The sequence below is a fragment of the Canis lupus genome, chromosome 27 (genome assembly GCF_048164855.1).
Source record: "Canis lupus baileyi chromosome 27, mCanLup2.hap1, whole genome shotgun sequence".
NCBI classification, from domain to species: domain Eukaryota; kingdom Metazoa; phylum Chordata; class Mammalia; order Carnivora; family Canidae; genus Canis; species Canis lupus.
In genome coordinates, this window is record NC_132864.1 from 37,813,916 (window position 1) to 37,833,995 (window position 20,080).

Genomic DNA, 20,080 nt, shown 5'->3' on the forward strand with positions numbered 1-20,080 from the left:
GGATTCATCCATGTTGTAGACTGCATCAGAATCCTTTTCCTCTGTAAGGCTAAATGATACTCTGTTATATGTATACACCACAGTTTGCTTATCCATGCATCTGTCAATGAATTCTTATATTGCTTCTACTTCATGGCTATTGTGACTAATGCTGCTGTGAACCTGGGTGTACAATATCTCTTCCAGATCCTGCTTTCAGTTCTTTTGGATATATATCCAGAGGTGGAATTGCTGGATCATGAGTAATTCTATTTTTAATTTTTTAAGGAATGTCCATACTGCCTTGATAGTGGCTATACCATTTTACATTCCTACCAGCAATGCACAGGATTCCAATTTCTCCACATCCCTACTAGCACTTGTTATTCTTTCCTTCTCTCTTTTTCAATAGTAGTTCACCTAATAGATGTGAGGAGGTAATCTCATTCTGGTTTTGATTTGCATTTTTGTGGTAGCTAATGATGTTGAGCATCTTTTTTATGTTTGTTGGCCATCTGTCTTCTTTGGAAAAATGTCTGTTCAAGTCCTTTACCCATTTTTGAATGTTTTTTTCTGCTTTCTGTCATTGAGTTTTAGGAGTTCTCTGTATTTCTAGACATTAATCCCTCATCAAATATGTGGTTTACAAATATTTTCTCCTGGGGCAGCTGGGGTGGCTCAGCAGTTTAGTGTTGCCTTTAGCCCAGAGCGTGATCCTGGAGACCTGGGATGGAGCCCCACATCAGGCTCCCTGTATGGAGCCTGCTTCTCCCTCTGCCTGTGTCTCTGCCTCTCTCTCTGTTTCTCATGAATAAATAAATAAAATCTTAAAAAAATAAAAAAAAACAAATATTTTCTCCTGTTTTGTGGGTTGCTTTTTTATTCTGTTGATAGTGCCCTTTGGTGGGCAAAAGTTTTTAATTTTCAAGAAGTCCAATTTGTCTTTTCTTTTTTCTTTAAATGCCTGTGTCTTTGGTGTTATATCTAAGAATCATTGCCAAATCCAGTGGTGTTGAACTTTCTTTCATGTTTTTTTTTTTTTTTTGAGTTTTATAGTGTTGGGTTTTACATTTGGATCATTGATCCATTTTGAGTTAAATTCTGTATATGTATAAGGATCTAGCTTCATTCTTTTGCATGTGAGTGTTCATTTTTCCTGGCATCATTTGTTAACAAAACTGTCCTTTTCTCATGGACTGGTCCCTTGTTGAAAATCACTTGACCACATATGCAAGGGTTTATTTCTATGCTCTCTATTCTGCTATGCTGGTATATAGGTCTTTTTTCATGCCAATAAAACACTGTTTTGATTACTGTAGCTTTGTAGTCACTTTTGAGACCAGGAAGTGTAAGACTCCAACTTTGTTCTTTTCCAAGATTCTTTTGTCTATCCGGGGTCCCATGAGACTCCATAAGAATAATAGGATTGTTTTTTCTATTTCTGCAAAAAATGTCATTGCTTTTTTGTTTTTGTTTTTTTTTTTTTGTTTTTTTTAAGTGAACTCTATTCCCCAACAAGCAGCCGGAACTCACAACCCTGAGATCAAGATTCGCACACTTGGTACTGACTGAGCCAGCCAATGCCTCTATCATTGCAGTTTTGATAGGCATTGCATTAAATCTGTAGAACTTTGGGTATTGTTGACCTCTTAACAGTATTAAGTCTTTCAGTTTGTGAACACAGGATATTTTTCCATTTATTTGTGTCTTTAATTCTTTCTGTCCTGTTTTCTAGTCTTCAGTGTTCAAGTCTTTGGCCCTCTTGGTTAAGTTTATTATTTCTAAAAATTTTTTAATTCTATTTGAAATGGAATTGTTTTCTTAGTTTCTTCTTAGGATTTTTCACTGTTGATGTATAGAAATGAAACTAATGTTTGTTGATTTTATGTCATTCAACTTTATTAAATTTTTTTATTCTGTGGAATCTTCAAGGTTTTCTACATACAAGATCATGTCTTTTGCACCCACCTTATATTTTAATGCTGTTTTGTAACTTTTTTTGCTTAATTAATGTTTCAAACATTTCCCCATGTTTCATTTTTAGTTACAAATTTGCCAAAATTTGTTAAAACCAGGTATTAATTGGCTGTACAGAAGTGTTTCTAGGAACAATGTGCAGTAGGCAAAGGGCCTCAACTTCCTCCAAGCTTCCATTCCAGCAGGACGTGCTCACAGGTGTTGCAGTTGGATCTGTCTGGTGAGCTGTCAGATTGTAAAGGCCCAAAGACAGGAGTCCAAACCACAGATCTGAAGGCCACCAAGAGGGCCAGCTATTCTTAAGTTCTACATTTTGGCCTCCTTCCTTGGGTCTTTTCCCCTCATGTGAAGGAGGAGGATTCTCTCTGGCCACACATGTCAGAATTCAGCTTCTGTACCTTACACGCTATTCCTGCCAGAAGGAGAGCACTCATGCTGCAGTCGTCAGATTGGCAGCTCCCAGACAGGGAACAGTGGCTGTCATAGCTCTGTGGAGAGAGTGACAGCAGGGTACTATCTGTTGTCTGAGGAGGGGTGCAAGGTGTCCAGGAAGGGTGACGTGGAAGCAGAGCCCCAAGGAGAACGGGCTTTGGTGGGTGTACAGGGAGAACATGCTGGCCACTGTCATTCAGAGGATGTGAGATTGCCTGGCAGCTCTAGGGCCCATGTACTGGATTAATTTCTCTTTTGTCTCTGTTTTTGTACAAAGAAAGATGGAATGCAGGAAGTAGTTGGGAATTCATCTTTATAAATTTTTTTTTTTTTTTTTTTTTTTATGATAGGCACACAGTGAGAGAGAGAGAGGCAGAGACACAGGCAGAGGGAGAAGCAGGCTCCATGCACCGGGAGCCTGATGTGGGATTCGATCCCGGGTCTCCAGGATCGCGCGCCCTGGGCCAAAGGCAGGCGCCAAACCGCTGCGCCACCCAGGGATCCCGGGAATTCATCTTTAATATTGTGCTGTTCCACAGGAAAAGTTTTGTAACTAGTCAAGCCATAGATCCTTTCCCTCAGCTCTACCTCAAAGAGCCCTTTAAAAAAAAGGGGGGGGGATCCCTGGGTGGCGCAGCGGTTTAACGCCTGCCTTTGGCCCAGGGCGCGATCCTGGAGACCCGGGATCGAATCCCACATCGGGATCCCAGTGCATGGAGCCTGCTTCTCCCTCTGCCTATGTCTCTGCCTCTCTCTCTCTCTCTCTCACTGTGTGCCTATCGTAAATTTAAAAAAAAAAAAAAAAAAAAAAAGGAGGTCCGTTCCTGCTGAGGGAATGTGAACCACTGTATTCCTTGGACTGAAGAGTCTAGTGCTGGAAGGAGGTAGGAAGTCAGCATCATGCTGATGGCTTTGTGTAGGTGCACTACCATATTTCTTTGACTGTGGCACATTTCTACAAAAGGAAACGTGGTGCCCATTACCCCAGTCACACCTTTCACCAAAGCACATCGTGATCTCAGAAGTGTTCACATGTAACATGTGTGCATCTTTGAAGCAATGTGGCATGGCATCTTAATCTCTCTCAGAAGATGTTTGTAAGGGTACCTGTCTCTTCCACACTGTTCAGATTAGGAAACTAGTGTTTGGAGACATTCAAGAACTTACTCAAGGCCACATAGTTGTTGAGTGGCAGGGCTGAAAATTCTGCCCAAGCATGTTCACTGTTTAAATCCAGGTCTGTTCCCAGCCCTCGTTTCTGCCTTCCTTGGAGCCTTGAAGCCTCCTCCAGTCTTTAAAACAGCCCGTGCCCTACACAGCTGTGTGGAGCTGAAATGTGAATCTGACCTTGGCATTCCCTTGCTTCAGAGGTAGCTATAAAGGAAGGTCTGAGTTCCTCAGTGGGGTCTTGCTGGCCCCTACCCATCTCCTGAGCCTCTTCACTCCCTGTACTCTGGCAGCTTGTCAGGAGTATTCTGCATTCCATACCATGTCCCCTCTGCCTGAAATTCCCTTCGCTACCCTTCTGGCTGACTCCTCCTCAGCCTTTGGGACTCACTTCAGTTGTGGTTTCTGTAGGAAGCCCAAGCTGTTTTAGGTAGCTTTCCACCTGTGCAGACACCTGCCACTGAGAGCTTCCTGAGGGTAGGGTTGAACCTTTCGTAGCTTTAGTCCCATAGCAGGCCTCATAGACAACCACCAAGGTGGATGGATGAGAAAACATCCCATTGATGCTGTGAATGGGTATGGTGGGGAAGACTTGGGCTGTGGTGGGTACCTGTGCAACGGAGCCCCTCTGCTCAGCTCGGATTGACTATGTGTGCTCTTGGGGAGTCAGGTTTGTCTTTGACTTGCACATGAGTCATTTTGATGTGCTTCTTGAAGGGACATATAATACAGTATCTCACAGACCTAAGGAGCTGAAAAGTACTCCTATGGCCAGGTGGATGTTCCTCCCTGATGGCCTTCTCAAGTCTGATGCTGAGTCAGAACTTTTTTTTTTTTTTTTTTTTTTTGGTGAAAATGACAAATATGCAGCTCCAGTTGCCTTAGGCAGAAAACTGAATGAATTAGCATTTTGAGTTATCTCTTGTATAACAAACTATCCCAAAACTTGCTGGCTTAAAACAATAGCTATTTTATTATTTGTTTGTGATTGTGAAACCTGGCCAGGCTCAGCAGGGCAGCTCATCTTAGTTCTGCACAGTACCTGCTGGGATGGCTGGAGCAGTTTGGGGCCAGAACAGTTCACCCTGGGTCCTGTGTCAGAGCCCTGGTTCTCACTGTCATCTGGGTTCTTTGACCTTTCCTATGTGGCCAGCTTGGGGGTCTCAGGACAGTGGTCTCAGAGTACATGCTCTTATTACATGGAAACTGCCTTTTTCCAGAGGGCAAAAGCTGAACTTCTTTAGGCTTAATCTCAGAACTGGAGCAGCATCACTTCAGTCACTTCTGTTAGTTAAAACAGATCACAGAACTAACCCAAATTCAAGGGAAGGGAAGCATGCAAGGTCAGGAGTCCTGAGAAATCTGGTTTGCCAGAGGGTGATCAATGCTTAGTATAGCAGTCCAAGACCAAGTCCAGGTCATCAGGACTAGTTACGCATGTGTGCATAGCTCTGGCTCTCGCTCCCTACTTCACCTTTCACCTATGAGCTTTGAATCAGTTCCCTCCAGGCAGTATCATCTGAGCCCTCCCAGCATCTCCAGGCATGTCCCCTCCTAACTTCACCTGGAAGGGCAGCACATTACATACTTAAAGCTCAGGGTCTGGAGAAGGCAGCTGTGTGGCCTTGGGCAACTTTCCTAACTTGTGTGCCTCATTTTCCCCCCTCTGTCAAATGAGGATGTCAGAACTATCCGCTTCATGGGACAGTGTGAGATTTAAGAGAATACACCAGACCATGCTGCCTGCAGGGCTTGAAGAGGTACATCAGATGCTCAGTAGAGCATGTCATGGGCTGGGAAGGAGAGCTCCACTGGGCTATACCCACTGTGGCTCTGTCTCTCCTGGAAGGAGTAGCATGGCTGGCATCTACAAGGACTGGCCCACTGCAGTTTTCTAGGAGGTCCTGAGTGGAGATGGCAGCACTGATGGGGTTGAGGCTTCCTGCCACTGTCCTCACCATACTTGGAGATGTCTGTTCTTCTGAATTTCACAAGGCTCTTAGTGGTGCTAATTAGTCCCCTTCCTCTGTTGTCTGGCAGGACACTGAACTTCAGGCTCAGCACTAGATGCCATGGTGTGCATAGCTCTAGCCTGGGCACAGAGCCCTAATTGTCCTTACTTGTTTCTTGAGGCTTCCCTGTCAGGCACTTGTCATGGCCCAAGTGGTCAAGAAAGCCACCTTCTTGCTACTGCTTCCCTCAAGTCCTGTTTCCCAGCCTCTGGGAAAATGTGGCACATGCTCAGCAGCAGTGTGTCAGGCTCTCAGGCTTAAAACATGTGGCAGCTACCTGACCTAGGAAGGATGTGGCATGCCAGTGTAGGTCTGAGTGCATAGGCACCAGAGCACCAATTTGAACATTTCCAGTCCTTACTTGTGTTCCCCCAGTACCTACCACTCTTTTACTCACTGTATATAGTTGTCTAGATTCTTTTCTTAAAGATGAAGATGGGGCTAATTAGGGTCTGCACATCTGGGGAAGCTTTGAGTATACTGCATGTACTCCAGGAAGGCAATCAGCTACTGGGTTGAACTCGACCTGTTATTATAGAGCCCTGGCTCTTAGGTATGGGCTGGGAGGTGACTGAGGGTCTCAGGGACAAAGCTGGAGCTGCCAGGATGACTGGGGCCTGCTGTAGCAGCCCTTGTTGTATTGGGTTTCAGTAAGTAGTAGAGATGAAATAATATGTGATGTGATTTCCAACTTTCCTAGGATTTCTGCTTGTTCTCTGAGACAAAATAAGGCCCTTGGCATTTGGCACATCTGCTTACTGGTGGCCTTACACAGCTGTTTCCCCACTACCATGTAATGACAAGAAGGAGAGCACATTTCCCCTTGTCTTGTGGAAGCTCAGGCTCAGTTTGCCTGTTAGGGGTGTGGCTCTGTGGAAAAAGGTAAGGTGAGCCGTCTATTGTTTGGGGCTCATGCTGGCGATTGCCTTTTTGGGTACCAATATTTGACTTTCCACACTTTGACAGTAGCCCTGGGAGGACTTTCAGCCACTGCCTGCCCCTGCCTCATCCTACCCTGCCTGTACTTGCCATCATGTGATTCTAGTGCTAGTAACCTTCTTTCTGGTGTCCATGCCAACTCCTCTTGGGTAATGGAGACAGAGCAGCCTCAACCAAGAGACTCCTTGGCAACGGCACCTTGTTTATAATAGTGATTGCTGATGTTCAGTCTATTGTCATGCTTCTGATTGTCACTGAAGGAATGTTACTGAGCCACCACTCACTGGGCCTATGCTAGAAGCTGAGGCTATGGTAATGAACTTGACAACAATTGACCTGCCACTCTTAGCATGGAAGCATACCAGGGAGCTGACAAACACCATAGGGCCCAGGTCTCAGGAATACTTCTAGCCTGCTGGATTTTCAAGCTGTCATGACGCCTTTGCCAGTCTGATCCACCAAGCTAGCCATACAGCTTTATGGGCTCTGCACCCTATGGAGACTCCAAGGAGCTAAAAACTATAGTCCTTCCCCCTAGAGGGACTGAACATCCAGTTGAACAGGGTACATCCTGTGGAGGAAGTTCAACCATCAGAGATGCCAAGAAGGCTGATTCTCTATGGACTTTGATGCAGCACAAATACACAGGAGAATTTTTGCAAACAGAAGCATGAGGGAGGTGATACCTGTGATCACAGTCAGCTGTTGGTCCTACCCAGCTGTCAGACAGTGAGGCAGAAAGGCCAGGGTGCTTGTGTCCAAGCTGCCAGCTAATAAGTGCAGGTCCATGGGATGGAGAGATGGCTGGAGAGGTAAACCCTGTGACTCAGAGATACTGCATAAATACCTCATAACCTTTACAAAGCACGTCCCCACTATGTGGCCACCTACTATCTGCTGAACCTCTGTGCAAATGCTCAGGCGATCTATGGACTCAGTTGTTTTAGTGACAGAATGCCTTGTCTCCCTTTTAGACTCAGCTATTTAATGTCACTTGGAGAGTCTTCCAGCAGCTCATACTTTAACTGAAACTTTTAGATCACTGCAGTTTTAAGGTAATTTATGGGCAGCCTATTATTTTTTCCTAGGAGCAGTGATGAGAGATATTACTTAAATAACCTCTATTTCAAAATTTTTAACTCTTTTGCTGTTCTCCAGTGAATACAAGCCAAGGTAGATGTTGTGTGTGTGTTTTTTTTTTCCTTTGTTTCCAGGCAAGCCAATTTTTTCGGTTGATATTCACCCTGACGGGACCAAGTTCGCAACTGGAGGACAAGGTACGTTCACAAGAGGGAGCACTCACAGTCCTGACACCTTGCTCTGATTCTCCTGGTTGCCCACTGAGCTGAAGATAGAATACTTAACGTTTTTCAATATGCGTATGACTCCATTTAAAATGTATTATTATAATCTATTATCTGAACAGGTTAAATCAAAATCCTTTTTTGGCTCTAATGTGCTTGCTCTGTATAAATATTTTGGTAATAGGTGTATCTTTCTAATTCCTGTTCATTGGGTTAATGTTAAAATCAGTTTGCATCCCCAAGCTGCAGCGTATTGAACATGGAGAATGATGGGTGGTTCCATGGATAGATTCCCAGCTCCAGAGGCTAAGATTGGGTCCTTATCTTCGTTCTGGCAGCACTTTCTCATCTGAAAAAGGGGAAGAAGTGGTTAAAGTAAATATGGAAGTGATCATATAGTTACTAGGCTCATCTTTTGGCCTCAGAGGAGTTCGACTAAGATAGAGAACAAGTACACTGTGGGCAAGTAAAAGTGCCCATGCCATTTGAAAATATATGGTCCACAGTGTACTTCATCCAGTGTTGCAGTGTCACAATAACAGCCCTGCTTAGAAAGACAGTCATTTTTCAAGCCAAGACACCAAGATGTATATATGGTAGCACAAGGTAGCATTCCCACAGATCCTAGCCCCAGCAGCTTTGGCCTAGAGCAGTGTCTTTCTCTGGCCAGTGCCTTCCTGGACAGCACCTGCAGAGCACCTCTGTGAGTTCCAGGTACTCAAGCCAGGTGCTACAGGGTGCGTTGTCTATGGACTTCCTGCTGCAAGGGTATTCAGGGAGGCCTTGATCTCCTTCTGGACATTGTGGACTGCACTAGAAGGTACCCCCTGATGTTACCTACGAGCATTGGACTAAGTTGGGGGACAGAGTTTTTCCCTCATCCATAAGAAGAGGCATACCTTCCCACCCTTCTCAGTATAGTAAGGTCAGGAAGAGCTGTGTAGGAAACATTTTTACATACTGGCCAATAGGCAGCTTTAGGTATGCCTTATGGTAATTCTGACATGCCCATTTGTAGACATTTATTGGTTTTTGCTTCTCTGTAAGAGTTAAATAAGGGGCCAGACTTTCATTACTTACCAGTAAATTGAAAGCTTAGAAAGAAAAATCATGGCCAAAAGAAAAAAAAAAAAAAGAAGAAGAAGAAGAATCATTGTCAAATGCATAGATAAATTTTTTAGCAGAATAGTACATCGCCTTATGATCCCGGGAACCCTAAATGCCTTCCTTTGGTTGATCTCCCATCTGTAGGTGACAGCAGAGGGCAGATAGGTAATCAGCCTTTTTTTCCTATGTTCAGGGCAATTTAATTCAGACTTAGGTCTCAAAGCATCCAGTCAGCTCTGGAAGCAGCCATGGACTCCAGGCAGCACCTAGAAAGGGATCAAAGTACTGGGAGGGATGTGCTGTTCCCCTTGGTTGCTAGGGTTCCCATGTACATACCTGAAAGGATCCTGGGACATCCATCAGCTTTTCTAGCTCTTTAGCTTACGGATGAGGAGTGAGGGTCTGGGCAGGGATGAGGAGCTTCTATAGAGGGGCTCCTAAGGGATCTGTATTAGAGACAGACTAGAGCTCAGTCCCCTCTCCTGATTTCTAGTCCAAAGTTCTTTTCAAAGTCAGGTTGGCTTCCCCCTACTACTAAATCCATATGCTTTTTGATCCCTATTAGCACTTTTCTTCATTTCTTTTCTATAACTTACGTGAGTAATGCAAATTTATTCTTCTCCAATCCAGTCCCTTATAGTTTGTGAAAGCTAAATGAGGACTATGTCTCAGAGTTAGTATCAGATTTCTACTTCTTGAACATTGAATTATTTCTGCTCCTTCGTTCCAGGACAGGATTCTGGGAAGGTTGTGATCTGGAATATGTCTCCAGTCCTCCAGGAGGATGACGAGAAGGATGAAAATATTCCCAAGATGCTTTGCCAGATGGACAATCACTTAGGTATTACAGAGTGGCCCTTTGCAGGCTTTGCGTGTTGGCAGAGTGCCCAAGGTTAGCACATGTGTTTGTAATTAGAAAGATAAGGCCCCGTGCGGCGGTAACTCCCCTCGGCCTGCTGTCTGAAGGCACAGATGTTGGCTGCACACCTGGGTGAGTTATTCGGCAGAAGACTCGGCCCGCCCACAGAACCATCTTTGGACAGTCTGCAGGTACCTCTGGTGATTTCCTGCTCATGAGTCGTTACTGCCTGATTCCATGGGGCTTTGGGGCCAGCAACCTGGAAGCAGTAGGGTTCTGGGGAAGGGTGTATTAAAGACAATTCACCAAAATGTCTCAGATTGCCACTGTGTCACTCTGAGGCCCTCTGCCAGGATCTTTTGATGGTTGGACAGTGTTGTGGTTTCCTTTCCTATGTTTAGCGCCTTATTTTCCTGCCTCTGAGCATCAGGGTGACTGTATCTGGCTCTGGTTTCCAACCTAGCTGCCTCCCCTGAGATGCTCCATTAACAGTTATGTCCCCTCCCTTACCTCTGTGTGTTTTGCTCTCCCAATATGCCTCCGTGCCCTCCAACCTAGAACACAAGTCCTACAACTTGGATATATCCCTTGTATTGCAGGGTTCCCAAAGGCTGAGCTGCGAGTGCTCCCAGAGGCTCTAACCCATTTGGGGGCCTAGGAGGCATTTCTGCTGGTTTTAATTTATAAGTGCAGAACCAGACAACCTGAAGTGCTGACAAGTTTGGAAAATCCAAATTTAAAAGTGTTAGATGGGATGAAGTCAGGGTTTTATGCTCTAGCAGGCTTGTTCCCCTGAAAGTTTTGGAAAAGGCATCTCAGCCTTTTTAGTTCATGCCCTCATTTCAAAAATTCTCCCTGCTCAGAAACACATCTCATCATGAGGTAACCCTTTTGAAATAATGAGATTTAGTTATCAGTTTTCATGGAAATTCACTTCCTTGTATTGATTGTTTCATCCAGCACTAACACTTCTCAGGTTATATAGACTTTCCCCCTCCAAACTCTGTCCTGGTCATTTGTTATTACAGCATAAGTAGGATAGTATTTGATCTGGATTGTTCTTCTGGGACTCACCCATAGTGGATGCCTTGAATAGTTGAGAGAGAATAGGTTTTATAAACCCTTTGCATCTTGCCAGACTCTGCATAAAACAAATGGGCGTGACTATTGGATTTTCATCACCCTATTTTTTTTTCTTCCCAGCATGTGTGAACTGTGTGCGGTGGTCAAACAGTGGGATGTATTTAGCTTCTGGGGGAGATGACAAACTGATTATGGTGTGGAAGCGGGCTACGTAAGCATCATTTTCCTTTCTTCACATTTTATTTTTAGAAGCTTCTTTGCTGGTCTTAATCATAGTCACCTTTCCCTACTCTGACACTGAAGTCCCTAGAGCTCCAACTTCCTGAGTAGCAGGAAGCACACACAGTCCAGGAGCAGCTAGGGCCTGACTAAGGCTTTGGGAGGCCACCCACCTGCCTGGAGACCTGCTCAGTCGCCCCCTCACGGGGCTGCAGGGTTTCCACCTGAAGAGGAATGCTAATCGTTTCCTTTGCTGACATTGGTAGCTTTGTTTGTTTTGCTTTTCAAATGAAATTTCCCAACATACAACATAGGTAAAAGTCAAAGTCAAAGTGCTCTGATGGAATCTGGGGGAGGGGATCTGGAGCCCACCCTCTTTGCCGTTCATTCTCTGTCAGCCACACCCTAGGTCTCTAAGGAGCCCCCTTGAAAGTGCCTGCTCTGTACCCATAATGAACTAATCATCACCTAGAAAACTTTTTGTATAAACTTAGAGCCTCTCAGGGTGGGTCCTGGGACTCTACTACATAACCAGCTCACTAAGTGACTCTGGGGCCAGTCAGACTAGGAAACCAGATTCTACTTCACTGCTTAGCCAGAGTGACCCTGTCGCCATGGCCATGAGAACAGAGGTGCGCTGTCTCCTTTGGCTCACTCAGTGAGCTCTTTCTGGGAGTTCGTAAAGAGTTCTATAGGAGCAAATTGTGTTAACAGAGGCTCTGTGCATCAGTTGTGTCAGTGCTACCTCCATGGGGAACTCCCAGACTGCTTGCACAGCAAGAGCTAGTACCTGTGCTTTCAATGCTTTGCAAGAGGGCTTTAAAAAGACTGTCATTGATTTTGCTGTTTTAGTCAACATAAATAACGTATTTAGTGTATAGTTTGGAAATCTGAAGAAATATATAAAAATCACCATCCAAAGAAAGCCATGGCTAATATTTTGGTATTTTTCATGTCTGTCTTTCTGATCCATTTTCCATGCATAGATGATATCCATGTTACATGTATTTTATTTATTTATTTACATAATGATATCTATCATATTGTATAGAATGTCCTGTGGCCAGCTTCTTTCACTTAATTATATATGGTGAACATTTCCCCATGCAGTAGATAGTCTTTTACCACAAGATTTGTGATGGCTATGTAGTATTTCATCAAGTGCATGGAACATGACTTACTTAATCAGCCCCTGTTGTTCAGCAATTTGATGCTTTCCAGCCATTGCCTGATTTTGCTTTGTTCTGTCTGCCATGATAAGCCGCGCTGCAGTGAGTATCTCTGTGCAGTGCCTAGAGCATGCTTGGAGTGCCTTTCTGACTCCTCTTTCACACAGGTACATCGGCCCCAGCACCGTGTTTGGCTCCAGTGGTAAGCTTGCCAATGTGGAGCAGTGGCGATGTGTCTCCATCCTCCGGAGTCACTCAGGCGGTGAGTGGGGCTGCCTGTTGGGGTGGGCGGCCCTGGCAGCTGTCTGAGGTCAGCAGCAGTACCTCCATGGCCCCTGTGGACTGTTTTGGTCCTTAAAACAGCCTTATGTCTGGGCCGTCCCTCCCCATCACCATTGGTCACACCATGCCTGTCCTTCAGGGTCTTTGTAGTCACTGTCTCCACTGCCTGCCTCCAGCTGCATTCAGTGCCCCCACTCCTGCCCTCATGGGGTATATGTTTATATCTTCAATGTAGAAATCCCCATGTTCTGCTGTTTATCCTGGTGAACTGAATCAATACCTTCATCAGTGGATCACTAAGTCCGTAAGCACACTTTATTTATTCCACAGAAACTAGCACACATGAAAAGGGGCCCAATGACCCCCTTGACCTTGCGTATATTTGCAAAGTGTTTAATAGACTTGGAATGAAAAAGGACACATTTTGCAGATTTGGACTGAAGAGAAGGAAGGTCAGTTAATAGCAGTCAAAAGCCATGTGCTGTACACTCATGCAGGGATGCCAGAGTGACTGTACCTCAGAAAGCCTGTGGTCTAGTGCCCAAGAATGGCCTGAAGCATTTTCCAGACAGGGGGATAGCAGAAGCCAGAAAGGCCTGGTGTGCATGGATTCACCACAGTTGAACTTTGCATACAAGGCAGGAAGCTGCAACAGAGTGGGGCTGGCTGAATGTCAAGGGCCAGATCATTGAAGGCTTATGTTCCCTGTTAATGAAGGTGACCTTTATTGTGGAAGAGATAGGGAGGCTTTAAAACCTTTGAGGTGTAAGAGGGAGATCGATCTGACACAGTTGTAGAAAATGAGCTTGTTTCAGTGGTTCAGATGGAAACTACAAAAACCTGAACCGGGTCTGGGATAATTGGTTTGGAGGGGAGAGACTGACTTGGGAAATTCTTAGGACAAAGCTGGGGAGAGATGAGAGAGATTCCTAGCTGGTGCCTGCATAGCCAGGGGTGTCCCCTTTCAGACCATAATGATAGTGGGCTTACAAGAGTGGACAACAATTCAGCGTGGGATGCTGAGTTTTGGGAGTAGGGGCAGTGAAGAATGTCACAAGATCATTGGAATTGAGCCTGGAGCTCTGGGAGAAGATAGGGCAAGAGGGAGTGGTTTGAAAGGCATCGGTTGTAATCCACTGACAGTATATATTCTACAGATACTCCATAGACAATTTAAAGGTGAACAAACCCATCTCTTGGTGACCATAGCTTAATTCCACATTTTTTTTTAATTTTATTTATTCATTCATAAGAGACAGAGAGAGAGAGAGAGGCAGAGAGACACAGGCAGAGGGAGAAGCAGGCTCCATGCAGGTAGCCTGGGTCTCCAGGATCACGCCCTGGGCTGAAGGCAGCGCTAAACTGCTGAGCCACCCAGGCTGCCCCTAATTCCACATTTTTAAAAGCTGACAGAGTAGCATTGTATAATTGTTGATAACCATAAAAATGTGTAATTTAACCTCACTTACTCACAATTGCCCACAGAGTCTAATTGGACTCCTCTGGAACTTGAAGAAAGTATCCATGCAGGTGTTTAAATGTAAGGTGGGGCTTCCATGAGGCTCTTGATGGGTTCCTTAACCTGAGACTTGGACTGAGCCAAACCTCAACTTCTCTCCAGGCCCACCATGCCAGGGCTCTCCTTTACCAGGCAAGTCGAGTTGCCTACTTTCAGCAGAAACACCCACTCCTTGTTTGGTGGTCCTGATAGCAGCTGTGAGCAGAACTCTTTAAGAAGAAACATCAGTGAGAAGGCAGAAATAAATAGAAAGCACTGGGTCTTTGAAAGCAAAGTTGGCATATTTAATGGGGAGGGGATAGGGGGAAAAAAACCTAGGTGAAATTAGATGTAAAGGATCTAGAGAAACATTTAACCCAGAGGGAAAAAAATTATCAGAGTATAGCATAATGTTTATTAAACTAAAAAAAAATGCTAAAAGAAATACAGTTTTCTAGAAAATAGGAATTTTCAGAATTGACAGCATAAGGTTAAGAAAACTTAAATAACCAGTGAAAATTTTGAAATAATCAGAAATGCTTCCTTTTCAAAATTACTTTTTGATTTGTTGATGTATTGTTTCAAGCTTTTAAGAAAAATTATTCCAGAATGTAGAAATATTTATTCTTCAAAGGAAGCTGTCACCCTGGGTTCCCAAAACCTAAAAAAATAATAGTAAAAATATAGACGAATATGAAAAAATAAAAAACGTATGCTCGTGACTTTGATAACTTTTAAAAACAGTAATTCATTTTGACTAAACATGATTTATATAAAAGTGAGAGTTTTGTGTAAAGGGAATCTGTTACTATAACAACATACTAGAAGATTAAATAAGAAAAGACCCTTGGGGCTCCTAGTTGGCTCAGTCAGTAGAGCATGTGACTCTTAATCTCAGGATCGTGAGTTCAAGCCCCAAGTTGGGCATGGAGCATCCTTTAAAAAAAAACAAAAACAAAACAAAAAAACAGTCATCTTAGGAGGTGTTCTGAAAGGGATATTAGATAATTCAGCATCAATTTTTAATAAAAATATTTTTTAAAGATTTTTTATTTATTTATTCATGAGAGGCAGAGACATAGGCAGAGGGAGAAGCAGGCTCTATGCAGGAAGCCCAATGTGGGACCCGATCCCAGGACTTCAGGATCACGCCCTGAGCCGAAGGCAGATGCTCAATTGCTGAGCCATCCAGGCATCCCAATAAAAAAATATATTTTTTTTAAAATTTTTATTTATTTATGATAGTCACACAGAGAGAGAGAGAGAGAGGCAGAGACATAGGCAGAGGGAGAAGCAGGCTCCATGCACTGGGAGCCCGATGTGGGATTCGATCCCAGGTCTCCAGGATCGCGCTCTGGGCCAAAGGCAGGCGCCAAACCGCTGCGCCACCCAGGGATCCCCCCAATAAAAATATTTTTAAGTGGACATAGGAAGCTATTTCCTTAACATGAAAAAAGTCCTATGTCTTTCAAACTAATGGCAAAACATTAAGTTCACAGTTGTTAGAACTTAAGAAGTGTTGAAAAGCACCTAGAACTAATAAAAATGAGTTGTTGAATTGATATATAGGAAAATTTTTAATTATTCATCTTTCACTAGTAATAGTGAATTAGAATATCTGATGCTACGAAGAGAACACTTACACAGCAGGAAGAAAAAATTGTAAATACTCGGGAATGCTCTTACCAAGAAATGTTTGAGATCTGTAAGAATTAAACCACAAACCTTTTTTGAGAGAGATAAAATGGGTACTTCATAAATGGAAAGACCAAATAAAATAAAGATGCTTTTTTCCCCCCAAGTTTATTTAACAAATATTTATTGAGAACCTGATATGTTCTGGGTGCTTTTCTACTCTCAGGGAGTTTACATTCTTAGAAACAGACAACTAGTCACATCAGAAACTAGAAAATAAGTGCTATGGAGCAAAATAAGATGGCATTCTCCGGGAGGCCTTCCTGAGAAGGTGACACCCAAGGGAAGACCACATTGAGGTTAGAGGACAATGGTGTGCACATTCAGAGAGTTTTCCAGGCCAAAGGAATAGCCAGGACAGCAGCCTTGGAATGTGGACATGTGCTTGATATGTTCAGAGAACCACCTGAGGCTAGGACATGGGGAATGAACAGGGAGGGAAGCAGGGGCAGGCCTTCTAGGCCACTGTGAAGGGGTCTTTGAGTGAGATGGGAAGGCTCAGGGTTTTGAGCAGAGGAGTAAGGAGGCCTGTAGCAGCTGCATGGACTATAGGCAGCACTAGAGAGACCACCGACGAGACTGCTGACATAATCTTGGTGAGAGATGGGGGACTTGGGTCATAGCAGTGGAAGTCAGGAGGAGCAGTGGGGATGGTATGTAGGGTGTGAGATAAGCAAAGGAATCAGGACAGCTTCCTGGAAACTGGTGTGGAGGGTGTCAAGGATACAGTTACCATCACCTGATGGAAGGTGTGTGGGTGGGACAGAAATGTTTGCTGAAGGAAATATTTAGGAATTGGCTTTGGGGCACGTTTGCATTGCCTAGCAGAGGTATAAGTGGCCCTGCTGCATAAGCATTTTGATATGTGAGAGTGGAGTACAGGGAAGAAGTATATGTGGGACTGGAGACCAAGGGTAGATCTAGGCTGGGCTTTGGGGGTGATGAGGAACGAGTGAAAAAGGCTGTGATGGAGAGGAGGCCAGTTAGATAGTGGAAGAATGTTTGAGGGAGAAGCAATTGAGCAGCCCATTACATGTTGCTTTGAGGTCAGGTGAGGACTGAGGATACTGATCACTGGACTTGATATGGAGGCCTCCCATGGCCTTAGCTAAGTGCTGTTCATGTTGGTGAAGTTGGATGGAAGCCTCATTAGAGAATGCTCAAGAAAGACCCAGAAGAGGACAGAGCTAGACTGAAACCAACCAACACAGTTTATAGATGAGGAGAGAGAAATGTAGAGCCTCACTAAATACACCATGCACTGAAATAAATTCTAGATATTAAAGAGAGAAACAGTCTAAATAATTAAAGCAGAAGAAAACAATTGAATATTCATCAAACCTCTAGCAGAGGGAATATTTTTAAGGTTAACAGGCAATAAAAGAGGTCACAAAGGAGAATAAGAGATTTTACTACATAAATCTCCTATAGGATAGGAAGATAAACTGATAGAATTTGAAGCTAATGTCTGTATTATCAGTAGTCCATGGTAATTGGATGGAAAAATCACATCTCTCTTCTGGTATTCCCAGCTGACCACTTCTCTGCTCTCAGACTTAGGTACCATGGTGAAATTCTGATGTTAACATGTCTGCCCCTCCTGGCCTCTAAGCTCCTAGAGGAGGTTTTTAGTCCTCATTTTTATAAGCACTACATTGGTGTTTGTTAGACCCACTGAACAAAAGAGTTCCCAACAGACAGAAGGTAGGAGCAAAACAGTCCAAGAAGACTTTAGACAGATATGAAAAATGTTCACTTTTTACTAATCAAAGTTTAAACATCAAAATGTACTTAATAAATGAGGGAAACAAATCATACCCTCAAGCTAATAAGAGGATTTTTAAATGAACATTCTGCTTATAAAAGTGTGAAGTCCTAGAGGTTTCGGGAAAGCAGCCTACAGAGTTAGAGTCCAGACTTAGAAAAATCTTCAGGCACTCTGCCTAGAGTCCCACTTTGGGATATCAGTCACAGGAAATAAGCCAGAGTGTAGAGAGTGGCATACACCTGCGTGCTTGTTGGCATAAAAACTTGGGACCGAGTTAACAGTTCATTGTTGAATTAGGTCTGTTTATGGTAGTGAATGCTTTCAAAGACCTAGAATGCACAGCCGAACAAACGAAGCCCTCAGGATCACATAGGCTATGAGGATACTAAATGCAGCACCCTAGTGTGTATGCAGTGTGAAATACAAAGTGCAGTACCTTGTGGAGAAAATTCATCAAGCTGTCCCTGAAAATTTTTTTAAAATAGAAAAAAAAATAGAAGTTTTGAGTATTTTGCTTACACTTTTTCAAAAAATCTTATGGGGAGAGGACTAGATAGCTATTAACTTGCTGCTGTGTTTCTGTTTCTTCGCCTCGCCAGCCATTCTTCTGTACACCTAGCACTGCACCAGGCACAGAGGCTAGAAAAATCACATCTGCACGGCAAGATGGGCCCAGTCATCGTCACCATCACCGCTGACCTTTATCGATGCCTTGGTGTGTGCCTGGCACCGTGCTACAGCAATTCTCACATTTAATTTTCATAATAACACTCTGAGCATAGGGTGTTTTTTTTTTTAATCTGCATTTTACAGATGAGAAAACTGTTCATAAAGAAGTAAACATGAGTACTGCGTTTGGGGGCTCTCTAGGGAAGGGATGCTCTGATGGGGTCTTAGAGGTGAGGTCCAGTTCTTGAGAAAGGCCTAAAAATGGCCTCCCGCTTATTCAGCAGCTGTTGAACTTTGGCTGTGTGCTAAGCATTCTGCTGAGTGTTGTGCCTGTAATGCTCAAAGGGCTCAGGCCCATTTGGGATCAGAGAAGCATGCTTAGCGAGCCTGAGGCCACAGACCCAGCAGGTATCAGAGCCAGGGTTCTTCTATTTGGCCCCAAACTCTCAGCTATGCCCCTAGTTACCTTGTTTGTCAGAGGGATGAGCGAGGTCACATAGATGCTTCAAATGTCATGACCAGTTCAAAAACCTTAGTGGGGTAGTTTTGCAGATTGGTTAAAAAACAGTCTAGTTATGATTATCTGAAGTTAAGTTTCCTAAAATGTCAGATGCTAGGGGCTGCAGGCCCACCTGGCAGTCAAGTGTCGAGTGCCCCCCTTGCTGAGTCTGCACACCAGGTAAGAGACTCACTGCCAGCCCTCTGTCTTCCAGATGTGATGGATGTAGCGTGGTCTCCCCATGATGCCTGGCTGGCTTCGTGCAGTGTGGATAATACTGTCGTCATCTGGAATGCTGTGAAGTTCCCAGGTCTGGGCCTCTGACTGGGTGGTGGCAAAAATGGGCTGATCATCTGGAGCAGGGTGGGCTCTCTGTCTCCTAAGGCTGGTGGTAATAAGTATCTCACAGTGAATGGAGATACATGTGTCTTGTCAGCAATTCAGTTCTTTTTTTCTTATTCAGTGACACTTGTTTAAGGTTTTAAAAGAGGTATATGTTAAAGAAAAATAGTAACTGAGTGCTAGCATGTATGTGCCACATCCACCCTGTCATGAAGGTGATAGGGTAGCGTTGCATGTTCTTGGGCATCTGGCACCCCCCTACACACACATATATCTTTGAAAGCATGCCTCCTCACTGCTGGGCTTCTGGCCTTCCACTTAGTTAACATCTCCTCTCTGAAGCCCTTAAGCAGATAAAGGCTAACAAATCCAGTTGTGCAAAAGATTGGTATTTCTTATTAATGTGTTTAAAGTCATAACAGATGGATGGCATGACCTGGCATTTCACTGCAGTTTATAACTCTTAAGCTACTTCTATTCCTTGTTAGTATTTGGAATATATTTTGCTCGTGGGCTAAAAAGCATCCTCCATGAACTTGACCCATGTCATTTTCTCTCTTTATAAGCTACTATGTGTATGGGGGCATTTTTGTCCAGGTCACAGAGGGCCAGATTTAGAGTTGGGGTGGCATTTAGATTGCAGACCTCTAGGATGTGCTGTCTTGCACACTTTTGTTCTCAGTGATGACTTACAAAGAACTTTCAGCACAGTGCTGTGTCCCCCTGAGCTGTCAGCCCTGTTCTTTATCAGGGAGCTGCCAGAGTGGTTCATAATCAGAAATATTGATGTTACAGCCCAGATGGGCATGGCCTTCTGTTCTGAAGGGGAAACCCCTGACAGAGCTGCCAACTGCAAACAAGTCAAAGGGGCAGAATTTGGCTCTGGCCCAAGCCTGGATCCCTGTTTGCCTGCCCTTTAGGGGACCTGTGCAGGCTCAGTATTAGCTGTGACTGAAAGAAAATCACAGTGTCCACCTCCCAGGAGCAGTTCTTCCTTCAGGTTGCTTTTGTCTTAACAGAAGATCAGAGGGGGCTCTTCTGCTTGTGCCCAGGGTTGGGAGCTGGCCAAGGTAGACTCCT

At 44.1% G+C, this 20,080-nt stretch overlaps 1 protein-coding gene across 3 annotated transcripts in view; it reads left to right on the plus strand.

Annotated features, from left to right (window-relative positions):
• The window catches only part of HIRA (histone cell cycle regulator), an 89,029-nt gene that overhangs the window by 11,710 nt on the left and 57,239 nt on the right, over positions 1-20,080 (plus strand). For 2 of the 3 annotated variants that reach the window (XM_072803554.1, XM_072803552.1), the window contains exons 2-6: positions 7,721-7,783; positions 9,648-9,758; positions 10,980-11,070; positions 12,415-12,509; positions 18,873-18,968. In XM_072803554.1, coding sequence (XP_072659655.1) covers positions 7,721-7,783; positions 9,648-9,758; positions 10,980-11,070; positions 12,415-12,509; positions 18,873-18,968 — 456 coding nt within the window. Of the gene's footprint in view, positions 1-7,720; positions 7,784-9,647; positions 9,759-9,827; positions 9,968-10,979; positions 11,071-12,414; positions 12,510-18,872; positions 18,969-20,080 lie in introns of those variants that run through there. The other variant, XM_072803553.1, reaches the window with a different exon arrangement.